General features: G+C 37.8%; 1 protein-coding gene across 1 annotated transcript in view; it reads right to left on the minus strand.

Annotated features, from left to right (window-relative positions):
- SCEL (sciellin) overlaps positions 1 to 13,650 on the minus strand; it is a 155,709-nt gene that overhangs the window by 67,132 nt on the left and 74,927 nt on the right. The window contains 1 exon segment of the mRNA XM_006832069.1: positions 7,396 to 7,458. Within this exon segment, the coding sequence (XP_006832132.1) occupies positions 7,396 to 7,458 (63 nt within the window).

Raw genomic sequence — 13,650 nt, forward strand, 5'->3', positions numbered from 1 at the left:
GAGAAGGATATCATGCTTGGTAATATGGAGGGTCAGAGAAAAAGAGGAAGACCCCCAACGAGATGGATCAGCCAGGTAGCATCATTGATGGACTCAAGTGTGGCAACAGTAGTGAGGTTGGCTCAGGATCAGACATTGTTTCATTCTGCTGTGCATAGGGTCGCTATGGGTAGGTGCCAACTCGATGGTACCTAACAACAATAACAGTAGCAAAAGGAAACTTAAAAAATAATATTGGTTCGTTGTGTTATTTCAAGATGGCAGCTTGATCCACAAATCTAATGTGATCTATATAGTCAGACAATTCCTCTTTAGTATTAGACTAGATTCGCTTTTGCTTCCTATTTTAACAGTGATTATTGTTGTTGTTAAGTGCAGTCCAGTCATTTCTGACCCAGAGTGAGCCTGTATAGGGTTTCCAAGGAGCAGCTGGTGAGCTTGAACCACCAACTTGCGATTCAAACTGACTTTGCAGCCCAGCACATTAACTCACAGTGCCACACCAGGACTCCATTAACAATGATACTCTGGAATAAATGTATCTGATTATAATTATTTTACTGCATGTGAGGGAGTGAGGAAAGGGACTGTAGGGAGTATGAAGGATGGAAAGGGGAATGTACTATCCCTACAGCGCCACAAATGTATGTAAACTGTTAGTGGCACAACTGTTGTTGCTAATTGCTGGCAAGCTGGTTCTGACTCAGCTGCCCAGTACTAGGTTGCTGGGTTTGAACTGCCCATCTTGCAGTTAGCAGTCTAGTGCTTATACTGCACTGCCATTCCAGAACACCGCATCAGTCACACAATTGTTGCTGTTGTTGTTATGTGCCGTGGAGTCGGTTCCGACTCATAGCGACCCTGTACAGGGTTTCCGATAGGTACTTAATAAATAAGTACTCTCTTACTAGCAGTTGTTTCCCAACTGCCTTTGCACCATCTTATTTCAAAGACCACAACACCCCAGTGACAAAAACATAGAAAGCTAAAAAGCAAAATAAAGTGCTAATGTAGAAATAAACTAGGAGACATCAGACATAGGCCACTGAATGCGTCTCCTCTTTTTAGTAGTGAGTCCAAAGCACTTTTCATATACTAATTGACTCTCTTCTCCCCAAAATAGTAGGACAAGATTCCTACTACTAAGTCTATTATGACAAAACTCCAAGCCACCAAAATAATTTGGATTTTAATGTCATGTATTCTCGAACATTGTATCTGCTAATAGTCCTTAGGTTAAAGATGTCACATAAAGATGGAAATTATATGGTACTTGTGGGACAAGGTTAACATTTGCTGTGGTATTTTAAGAGCCCACACTAGTTATGCATCTGTGATTCTGAATACCGGTCAGTATCTTTTCCAATGCTCCATAGGCATCTATGCAAACCACCTACTGTAAACTACCAGTTTGCTTTAACTTTTCAAAATATTTTTTATTTAATTTTACTCCTTTTTCTTATCAGTTCTGAAACTCTATTTTTTATTTGCCTTTTTAACGCAAATCAGAAACACAGAACTGATTCTAAAATAGCACAACTGATACCAGAAAAGTGTAGCATGTTTATTTGTTGACAGGAGGTCATTGGGTTATAAATATGTCCTTATTTGAAACACTGAAACAAAACAAAACAAAAACCCAATGAAGTCTCCATTTAAAAAAGAAATCTAATCTAGTCTTGGGCCTGTGTTAAGACGGTCCAGCAAGGTCACTTACTCCTGAGTTTTCCTGAGAGATGAATGTTTCACTTTAATAATATTGTCCAAGTTTTGGCTGTTTAAAAGAGAGAGAGGGAAAAAAAATCAGATTAGTGACAGAATTTTTTAAATCAATATGGGTTTATTAAAACAAAACCATAAATCCACTCTGCCCAGGAGGCAACAGATATGAAAATATTACACAACTGCTTTTATTTGATTACCTCTGATTGCCTCTGATAATTACAGGGCTCACTTTGATGATTTTGTCAAGGTCTTGGTTTCTTTAGCAAAATAAAAGAGAATAGATTCATTACAAAGCTTTTTTGTTTAACTCTGTTAGGTTAAATATCTGTTTAAAATAAGATATCCCTCTTGACCAAAACACATAAAAATGGTATCGTTTATATTACCTTTGGTTGTTCCTTAGAGTTTCAGGATTCACCTTGATGAATTTATCAAGATCTTGGTTTCTTTAAGTGGAAAAAAAATTAAAGCAGGTTGGATTACATAAAATATGATCTTAAATCATTGGAAATGGGATGGATTGGCCATTTCATAATTCAGTATGAAGAATATTTGTTTTGCATAGAGTAGTCTTGAAATGAATTTTCTAACCAATTCGTTACTCTTATTTTATACATTTTATTGCCAATGCCTAACTACATGAGTCTGTCTATATATATCAGGGTCCACTTGACTGCAAGTGGACTGGACTGGTTAACAAGGGCATTCTGGTTAATGTTACACAGCAAATATTTAGAGAGTAGCCATTTTCACCCTTGAACATTTTAACATTTAAAGATCCAAATGGATTTGAATGTTTCTAATCCATGTTCACCAACAAAAGATATAAATTAAAACACGCACACATAAAAAGCAAAATATCCCCTCTAAAACTGGGATTATTCTTAATGTAAAGTTTAGCAAAGAAGTTCTAGCAACTCATCAATACTATGACTTTACTTTGTAATCTAAAGGTCCTTGGTCATTAACAGCTTGCTCTTGACTACTAACTGAAACGTTGATGGTTTGAACCCACCCATGGGCTCCCTGGGAAAAAAGCCCTGTCAATTGACTTCTGTGAAGATTAAAGCCAATGAAACACTATGGAGCTTCACTCTATAGTTGCCATGAGTTGAACTTGACTTGAAGGCAATGACTTTATGATGATTAAAAAGCTGAATCACACTCTGGTGTTCATAGTGTGTTCATAGTGTGTTCATACTCATCACATACTCTGAAAGTGTTCTCAGCCTACCAACAGTTTTTTTTCTCCATATAGTTTGCTATCATCCGTTGCCTCAGGACTTAGCAAGAAATCACAGGGCTGATAGCACTTGCTACTACTACTATCAGCTTGGACAGCACTCTGTCTCCCAATAATCCTTCTTCCTTAAGTGAAAATAAAAGAAACTTTTTTGATTAAAAAAATTCACAACCTAACAACAAAAAACGACTCAATGGAAAAAAGTGGGCAAAGGACTAGAACACACATTTCTCCATAGAAGAACTACAAATGACCTGCAAGTACATCAAAAGATGCTCAACACCATTAGTCGTTTATTGTTGTTGTCTGTCGTCAAGTTGGTTCTGACTCATAGTGACCCTGTGTAAGATTTCTGAGAGAGGCTGGTGGGTTTAAACGTCAAGTCTGCAGTTAGCAGTCCAGTGCCCAGTCATTAGGAAAATGCAAATCAAAACCATAATGAAATTCTCCTAGGACATCCCTTGCTACCCTTAAAGAATTTGCATATGTATTGTTATGTAGCACTGGTAGTGTAGTGGTTGCCAATCGGGCTGAGAACCACAAGGTCAGCAGTTCGAAACTACCAGCTGTTCTGCGGGAGAAAGAAGAGGCAGTCTGCTCCCGTAAAGATTTACAGCCTCAGAAACCCTGTGCATGGTCACTATGAGTCGGAACTGACTCCACAGCACATAACAACAACAACAACAATTGTTATGTAAAGAAAAAGATAATCCATGGTGTAATTTTCCTGGCCTTTTTCTCACCAATGCAGTTTTTCATTTTTTAAAAACTTTCTTCCCTGGATTGTCCTGTATCCTCTGAGAAAATCTATCAAGATTACTCAAATCTAATCCCTCCAAATCAGCCAACATAACCTTCTGAGCTGATCTATTTGCCTTGACTTTAATTGGACCAGCAAATCCCCTAGGAAGACAGTTTTAACTGGACCTTCTTTTTTGAAGGCATTCTAACAAAACTAGGACATGTGTATGACTGAGAGAACTTGTCTACAACCAATCCTGGTTACAGAAACATGCTTACATTAAGAAAAACAAAAACACATTTTAAAAATTTTAATTCGTTCATGTATGAACCGGAAACCTAGTAGCAATAAGTTTTGACTTGCCCTTCTCCGTATATGCTATGTGCTATCACTACTGCTAAAAAGACAATACCCATGTGGGAATGAATCAAGGGTCTCAGTCACAGTCCTGAATTGTCTTCGCTGATAGCAAAATGCAATTTATCGCCATTAAATGAAAACAACAAACATATACTTTAACCCCACCCCAGCCCCCACCAGGCTCTGAATTCTGCAAACACAGAAATCTTTGAACTAAATTCTATTCAGGAGTCATGTAACATTTTTCACACTCAATTTAATGAAAATATTATTTCATTTACTTTGTTTTAAGGACTTAGTAAAGGAGATATTAGAATACATAAGGCATTATTACTTCAATGAAGTTTAAAAGCTGTCAAATTATTTTGTCATCATTTGCATATTTGTGCTATTGCCCTCTAAGGAAGGAGACCTGGTGGTGCCATGGTTAGGGTACCTGGGAGCTAATTGAAAGGTTTGAAGCCACCAGTGGCTCTGGAGGAGAAATACGTGGCAATGTGCTTCCATAAAGATTTGTAGCCTTGGAAACCCTATGGGGCAGTTCTGTTCTGCCCTGTAGGGCCGCTGTGATTTGGAAGAGCTTGAACAGCAATAGGCTTGGTTTGGGTTGGTCATTTATTGAATAATACTTTAAGCAACCCTAGTGAGAGCAGTTAAGGACATCTCCCGGCCATTCTTTGGGAAGCTGAGATAGTAGCCTTTCCCAAAGGAGATGCTTAATTAACTTTAGTCTTAAGAGAAAATCTGAGTGCTGAGATATAAAGACACGGAGTTGAACTGGAAATTAGAAGCACTTATGGAAGACTGAGACTTTGGACCTTATCTTCTGTTTTCTCATCTGTAAAATGAGGAGATTAGATTGGATTATCTCTAAAGTTCTGTTAATTTCTAACATCTCTACTCTGAGGAATCTAGGAATATGAATTTTACTGCTTCTCACACTTATTAAATATACCATTCAAGGCCTCTTTCTTTCTAAATGCAACGTGCTGACAATATATTCTATATTCAGCAAGCAGTACATGAGTGTTCCCAACTGCAATACATTACATTGACAACCTATTATTGCCTTAGAGTAACATCTCTGTGCCCCCTGCTTCATAATTAACTTTAATCTATGATAATTGCCTGCTGTTAATAAGATTGAGCATGTCTACTGACTTCTCTTTTTGGTGTTCCTGGACTATAATCATATCTAATGTGCAACTAATGATAGCTCATTGTAAATTGTGAACCCAGTAGGTACTCAGCAATTATTTACTGCCTAAGAGATCACAGACTACTATCAGTCTTCCACTAATTTTCTTTGTGACCCACATCATTTAACCTTTCTGAGCCTTAATTTCCTCTTTTGTGAAATGTGTGGGTTCAACTGGAACAATGAATTTTAAAATGTGTTCAAACTACTTGGCTGAGAATTTCCTGAGGTTCCTTCCACCCATAAGGTTTTTTGAGTTTCATATGTGCCAACAAAATTTAAAAAAGAGAAATCATGAAAACATTATTAAGTTACATAAGACAGTCCTGGTATGGTGCTGTAGGATAAGCACTGGACTGCTAAGCAGTTGCTCCTTGGAAATCCTACACAGGTGGCTATGAGGGGGAAACAACTCAATGGCATTTCACCACCGCAATAGCAACCATGTGTAATGATATAAAAAACTTCATACAGCTACAGATAACAATTGGATTATATTATTTGACACATACTATTGAAAGAATTATCAAATCATTAGTCCAGCATCTTGCAGGGAACAGCAAACGATTAAAGGAAATGAGTATCACTCAATTTCCACTGACTGGTAGTGCAGTAGTTACGAATCGGGCTGCTAACCTCAAGGTCAGCAGTTCGAAACTATCAGCTGTTCTGTGGGAGAAAGATGAGGCTTTCTGCTCCGTAAAGATTTACAGCCTTGGAAACCCTGTACAGGGTCGCTATGAGTCAGAACTGACTCCATGGCACATAACAACAACAACCAGAAAATACATGCTTCCATAATCAAGTGCCAAATATTGTTCTTGATGAATCTAATGAAAAGGATTTAACTTTTTTATTTTTAATTAACTTTTATTAATAAGTTTTAATCAATTCTAGAGACAAAAGAATTAACATCAATACTACTATGTATATATATATATATAAACAGACAGATAAATCATATACTTCCTCTATGTCTCAAACCACTCCTTTTATCTGCTTTAGTTGAACCTGAAGGAAATTGGATTTCTTTTAGCTGCTTTACCAAACAAACAAACAAAAACAGAGCTAAAAATCAGTTCTTCCACTGGTCCATCATGGTCAGCTAAGCAAAACCAGAACAAACTTGAATTTGTAAAATGTCAGTATGCTGGAACAATAGCTAGAATGGAAAAAATATGGGTCAACACCCTGCTAGAAATTTAATCTCCCTCTTAAAAAATGAGGGTAGCATACATATTACATAGCAACCAAATCTCTTGATTGGCTGAGTCAGAAACAATGGTGGCCAGCTCAAAGATGGCACTACTTTGAATATGTCTCATTCTTCACAGTCTTGGCAATAAAGCCAGTCTTCCATATCAGACTTCTGAAAGGAATCACTGGGTCTTTTCCTGGTCTCCCATTCCAGGGTTTCAGTGTGTAATTTTTTCCATCCTAGTCATAGTCAGACTCCTGATGTGTCACTGACTGATAAGCACTGGACTGTGAACCACAGGGCAGTGGTTCAAATTCACCAGCTTCTTCTTGGAAACCTTACACAGGGTTGTCATGAATTAGAATAGATTTGGCAGCACTTAACAGCAACAGTCATTGTTCTGGTATACCCACATTTTACAAATTTGGCTCTGTTGCAAATTCACTATATCAGCAGCCATGATTGAACCATTTCAAATCACTTTGAAGCTCTAAAAAAAACCTCAATCTATTGTCAATGAGTCAATTCTAACTCATGCTGACCCAAGGTGTTACAAAGTAGAACTGAGTTTATTGGGTTTTCTTGACTGTAGTCTTTACAGGAACAGAACACCAGGTCTTTCTTCCACAGCAGCACTGGGTACATTTAACCAGTCAACTAGTTAGTTAGTTGTTGTTGTTGTTAAGTGTCCTTGAATTGGTTCCGACCCATAGCAACCCTATATAGGCTCAAGTACAGACCATTTACAACACCTAGGAATGCTATTGCTACTAACAAATAGATTTCAGAGCTTCTAGAAACATAAAATTATGGTTTTTCAATGACATATTCAATTTGCTGGTAGAATGATGATAATCTATTTATTGTCATATTGTGATTAGCAAAGGATAAACACAACAAAAGAGAAACAAATAACATCTTTCTCTTACCCAGTGATCTTTTTGACAGCTTTGGGGCTTACATTAATAAGCTCATCAAGACTTTGTTCACTTCTAAAATAAAAGGGGGAAAAAAGGTTAAATTTCATTGGAAATCAACAAACTTCATGACTGGCTTTATTTATTTATTTTTTTATGAATCATGGGATCCCAGAGTAAAAAGTAATGTTTACTGACTTCTAATTTATATATATTAATTATATCATTTTAAATCTACATAACAGCCTGGTATATATGGTAGGGCTCAACATGCCCCCTTTATAAATTTCAGAGAGGTTAAGACACTCCCTGAAGGAAACTTGTGAACTCAGGAGCCCATGGACACTGACCTAACCACTGGGGGCTAGAATTGAGAGTGAAGGGAACAGCTGGTCTGAAGTGGGGGAATGGTGTGTGAGAGTACCCAAACTTGTAGATGGTACCCATTTGGCCTAGCTTGGATGGCTTACTGAGTAGAACTTGAACAGCTGAAAATAAAGAAGTTTGATACAGGAACCAAGCATAAATTGCTACAATTTGATAAACTAGATCTTGTTTATAGATGTTTGTTGTTGTTTAAGTACCATGGAGTCAGTTCCAACTCATAGTGACCCTGCACAGTGTCTCCAAGGCTGCAAATCTTTACAGGAACAGAAAGCCTTATCTTTCTCCCATGGAACAGCTGGTAGTTTCGAATTGCTGACCTTGAAGTTAGCAGCCCGATTCATAACCACTACGCTACCAGAGTTGCTCAAAATTCCAACTGAAAAGGATGGATTTTCCATATCAAAGATCAAGCCTGTCCTCTCAGTACACAAGATTGATAAGGATGGGCAACTTAGACATTGACTACTAAAAATGGGGGACTATAAAGGCACAAAGTGGCTGGCTTACAAGATTTCAAGAGTATGCATGCAGTTTCAGAACAAGGGGGTCAAGGAAGAATCCCCATTGAATACTTTTCCTCTTGCTCAGATGGCTAAGGGAATGGGGGAGGATGGGGATAGGATTCTTTTGATTCAACAGTGAGTAATTGTTATCATGACTACTTGCAACTGTCACAACTATAAATGTAGAAGTTATGTAACTAAAAGGGGGAAGTAGTTAATCTTCCATTTCAGGGTCAGAGGACCCTGGGACCAGCAAGAGGGAAGAGCATGAGTGGAGCATGGGATCCTAACCAGAAAAGCAAAGACAGCAAAGACAGAAACAGAGACTATGGCATCCCATGGAATGAGAAAGGCCGTATGCCTGTGGGAAGGAGACTTGGCTCCAAAATGTGCCCTTTGGACATTTATATGAATATTTACTTTCTGTGTGCTTTGTGTACATCAAAATAAATAAATAAATAAAGGGAATTACGGTAAATAGTATTAACTGCTGGTGAATGGAGGAGATTGCAATCAAACAAAATATGATTTGTTGAATGTAAAACTGATGATCTGCCTTGTAAACTATCACTCAGTTCACAATAAAAGCTTTAAAACATGAGTTTTAAAACACTCCCTGGTGTCACATACATCCTCCTCTCTCACCTACATGAAATACATAAGAATTGTCTGAGAGTAACCCAACACTGAAACCACAGCAAGCAAACCAAAGCCCCAGACGCCTTTTCCATAACAACTTGGCTGTCTCCCAGGTTCACAACAATTCCTTACATCTACCCAATGCTTTCTACTAACATTTTCTTCACAATAATTCTATGGCAGGTAGCATACAACTATTTGGAGTTCCTCTGACATGTTTTTCTTAACTCTTGATTCTGTGTCTTGACATGTCAAGAAGACAGAAGTAAATTAAATTGTATGCATGAATATTGCAAACAAATATGAAAGAGACAACAGTAACCATTTTTTTCAGAAGTAGTTAAAATTGACCATTGGTTCTGTGAGAGTAAAAAGCCAAAACCTTGTTATTCAGTTTCATGAACTTGTATTTATGAACATTAAATTTACAGTTATAATATAGTTATGTTACCATTGCATTGGAAGGAATCTCTGAAGTAGTATTTATATAGAATTAACTTCAATGTAATAATTTTAAACAATGAGATAAGCGAAAATTTTAATTTAAAAATCTTATCCTGCATTCTGACACATCAACAAATTAGTTTGCTCCCTATCATTTTTATATCTCCTTTCAAAAATTATCTTTTTTGGGGGTGGGAGGCATATATTGGAGAGTTGCTCAGGAGTCTTTTAATAATTTCACCTTGCATTTGCTGAGGGATTCGCTTTGATAAGAATGTCCAGGTCTTGGTTCCTAAAAAAGATTTATAATTTTTAATGGATGATAAAGTCAACTAAATTAGTAATTGTGTATTTTTAACCTTCATTTTGAATCAAATGACTATTAATCATTTAAGTTTCCATTACTGAAATTCTCTTCAATATTCTCTATAAAAACAGTTGGGTATTATCAATTATACAATATCTACAACTACAACTGGGAAGCACGTTGACTCTGTAGATTAAGCACTGGACTGTGACTCAAAAGATGAGCAGTTCAAGCCCACCAGCCACTAGCAGGAGAAAGATGAGGCTTTCTGCTCCTGCAAAGATTTACAACCTCAAAATCCCTACAGAGGATTGCTGTGATTTGGAATTGAGCCAATGGCACTTAACAACAACTACAATTAAATGAGAATTTAATTTTTACTTACTTTTCACTTTAATCTTTAAGCAGAATTACACTTAAACTCTCTTTTTTTATATACTATATTTGTATGGTTGTAAAGCCTTTAGAATATTTTTGGATATTGCACTGCACAAGAGAAAACGATAAAACTAAACATCATTTGGACTTTAGGATCAGCACTGGACTGTGAACCATAAAGTCAGCGATTCAAGCCCACTACCTGCTCCTCGGAGTTGGAACTGACTCGATGACACTTAACAACAACAATGTACATCATTTATATTTCCTGCATCCCCTCCAAAAAAAGTCCAATAATTAATCAGAAATTTAATTCTTACAAGAATCACTTTGCAGATAAAGAAAATTAGTCTTAAAAGAAGTTTAGCAATTTGTTCAGAGCAGAAAGCTAATAGCTGTTGTTTAAGCTAAAAAAAGCTCAATATTAAGTGGAAAAGATGGACACACAGTTGAATGCAAAACATGTGTAAACTACAGTAGAGGTTCAAACACAACCCAGGAAAGACCATGTAATTAAGCCACCTGAACCTCATTGAGAAATGAAGCCATTTTGGAAGGGAACCAAGGAACACCTGTCTTTTGCTAACTATTAATCTATAATGAAATCAACACATTCATATTGTATTTTTAATAAATGTAACATTGCTGTTGTTAAGTGCCATCAAGTCAATTCCTACTGATAGCGACACTGTAGAGAGTTTCCAAGGAGAAGCTGGTAAGTCTGAATTGCTGACTTTGAGGTTAACAGTCTAGTGCTCTTCTCCAGTGCCACACCAGGACGCCAATACATGTAATATGGTCTCTGAATTCAATATCTGGCCTTCAGATAATCACAGTAAAATTACATTCTCATTTGGTAAACCAAATCTAAGGACAATTTTGTACTATATATTAAGATAAAAGAATGTTCATCAGAATAAACATAAAGTGAATGAAACAATATATGCACAAAATAAGGGATGAGGAAAATGGCAGGCTGCATTTTGGAAGCAGCTTCATCTGATTCCAGAGTTGATCCTCCTCATTCACCTACATGAAATAGAATCTAGTGCAAAGGCCAGCAAAACCATGGCCCTCATGCAAAATCTAGATGCCATCTGTTTTCATAAACAAGGCTTAACACAGCAATGTCCATTGCTTTACAACATATTACCCGAATTGCTTTTATATAACCTTTCTAGTCATGGCCTTATTGTTGTTGTTGTTGTTAAGTGCTGTTGAGTCAGTTCCGACCCATAGCGACCCTGTACAGGGTGTCCGAGGCTGTAAATCTTTACAGGAGTAAAAAGCCTCATCTTTCTCTCGCGGAGCTGCTGGTAGTCTCGAACTGCTGACCTTAAGGTTCGCAGCCCCATTCGTAACCACTACGCTATCAGAGCTCCTTTATAACGCCCACAAAATGATTGGCTGAGACAATTGCAAATGAGGTATGTAAAACTCTTGCAGGGATTGGACAGCAACTATACAAACCAGGTGTCTGTGGTCTGTCTAATTAAGGGGATTGGTCAATTTTGCAATCTTGCTAGACTCAAAAGATAGAATTCCAGAGAGGTTAAAGGCATCCTCACTAACAACAAAAAGAAGAGTCTGGAACAGAAACCATACTTTGAACCAAAGACCTGGGGTCCTTGAGCTGAGAGCCTCCTAGACAAACGAGCAAACTCTAAACAGTGACAGCACAAATGTGGTTGCCTGGCCCTTGGAGTGAGAACTAAGTGCCTTCAGGCAAGAGCTTGCAATAGAGCTAAAAGAGCTGTAACACTTGTTCAGGACAAGAGAGAACTGAATGTGCCTTCTCCTGCCTCTAACCCACACTCTCGGGCTCAAAGAGAGCCCTGCAGGGCCCAGTAATATGTCTGATGCCAGCAGCAGTCTTAGAAGGGTCCAGAGCCAGAGGCTCAGCAAGGGTCTTCCAGCTGGTAGCCAGGCCCAGTGAGGTCCAGCAGCAGAGCAGAAACCTCAGGTGCCATGCAGGCCCCCTGCACAGCGTGGTGGTAGCTGGAGCCAGTAGTGACATGAATAGCACCATAGCACCCCTGTGCAGTGACAAAGAATTGACATGGGTAATTTGGAGAAGGATAAGTCATCCTCCTTTGGAAATCTGTTATTATTTAATATTTGCTTTCTATAAGTAATAATCAGGGCTTTCATTTTGCAAATGCTGTGTAAGTGGACTATGTGTTCTGCTCAGTCATACATGGATGTAGTATTGGTAAAATGGATGACAGCAGAGAGTGTATGTGCCTCATACCTGGCAGTCTCATGACTGCCTGGAGGTTAGAAGTACAGCCTGTCTGCATGTGCAAAGCAGATAGACAGACATGTGCATATATGATCTATGGCTGCTTTTGCACTATACAGAGAAGAATAGTTGAAACAGAGATTGCTTGATCCCCCAAAGCCTGAAATATATACTTTAAGAAAAAGTTTGCTCATCCCTGGGATAGTCTAAATAAACTCTCTATGTTGCATTTCCATATGCAAAATAAGATAGGAATTATGTCAGAAGGAAAATTACTATCTTGGTATTTTTTATACCTAATTCAGGTTCAAATTAGTATGTCAATCTATGCTTTCAGCTTCATGTTTTTGTTATATCTGAATGTTTGTGTCACACAATATGCTGTAAAGAAAATTCTCTCTACATTGAACACAAATGTCATACCTTGTGTTCACTATTATATCAATGAACTGAATGTAATTTTTTAAGAATGACCTCTCAACTTTAGGAATTGTTTGGGTGAGAGAGGATAAATGATAGAGGGAGAAAAGAGAACTTTATTTCATTTGAAGATGCTTCATTAGGGTGCTGAGCTATAGGAAATTGTTTTAAGGTATTGTTTCATCCTGTATGTTAAATCCTACTCATTTTGAGAAAATCTGAAGTGGTAAGGAATCATTCCTGCATTTTATGAAATTCTCTCCCCTCTGTTAAAGCCCACAACCAAGGAGACTGGAGAAGGGACTTGAACACCAGCGTTCAGATGCAAACCAGTGGGTTCCATCACCGGTTGCTTCTATGGTGCGTCAATACATTTCATCTTATTTTTTAAAGTTGAATTTAAAAAGCAGAGATAGAGAAGAGTTCCATAAGCTCACCCTCGGTTAGTTCTATTTGCTTCAGGAACTTCTTTGATGAGATGATCAAGACCTTGGCCCCTTTATATATGAGAATAAATGACCAGGTTAGTGATAGAGTTAAATCAACTGATTGTAAATATTTATTAAAACTGAGAAACAATTTGTATTACAAAATATTTGAAAATATTTATTAAAACAGACCATCTTAAAAGCTGACCTTTTTTGGGGATGGTATGGAATGTAGTACTTGTGTGGCACTGTAGGAAAAGCACTGGACTGCTAGCCACAAGATCGGTGGCTTTACAATTAACAACAACAACACGTATATGTATTTAGACCTAACTATTACTGCAGTGTGTGGCACTGTGGGCTAACGCGTCAGACTGCAAAGTCATTTGAACTGCAAGGTCAGTGGTTCAAGCTCACCAGCTTCTCCTGGGAAACCCTATACAGGGTCACTATGGGTCGGAATCGACTCGACGGCACTTAACAACAACATTACTGCAGTGTAGAATAAGCATTGGACTG

Source organism: Chrysochloris asiatica, unplaced genomic scaffold, assembly GCF_000296735.1.
Source record: "Chrysochloris asiatica unplaced genomic scaffold, ChrAsi1.0 scaffold00005, whole genome shotgun sequence".
In the NCBI taxonomy this organism is placed as follows: domain Eukaryota; kingdom Metazoa; phylum Chordata; class Mammalia; order Afrosoricida; family Chrysochloridae; genus Chrysochloris; species Chrysochloris asiatica.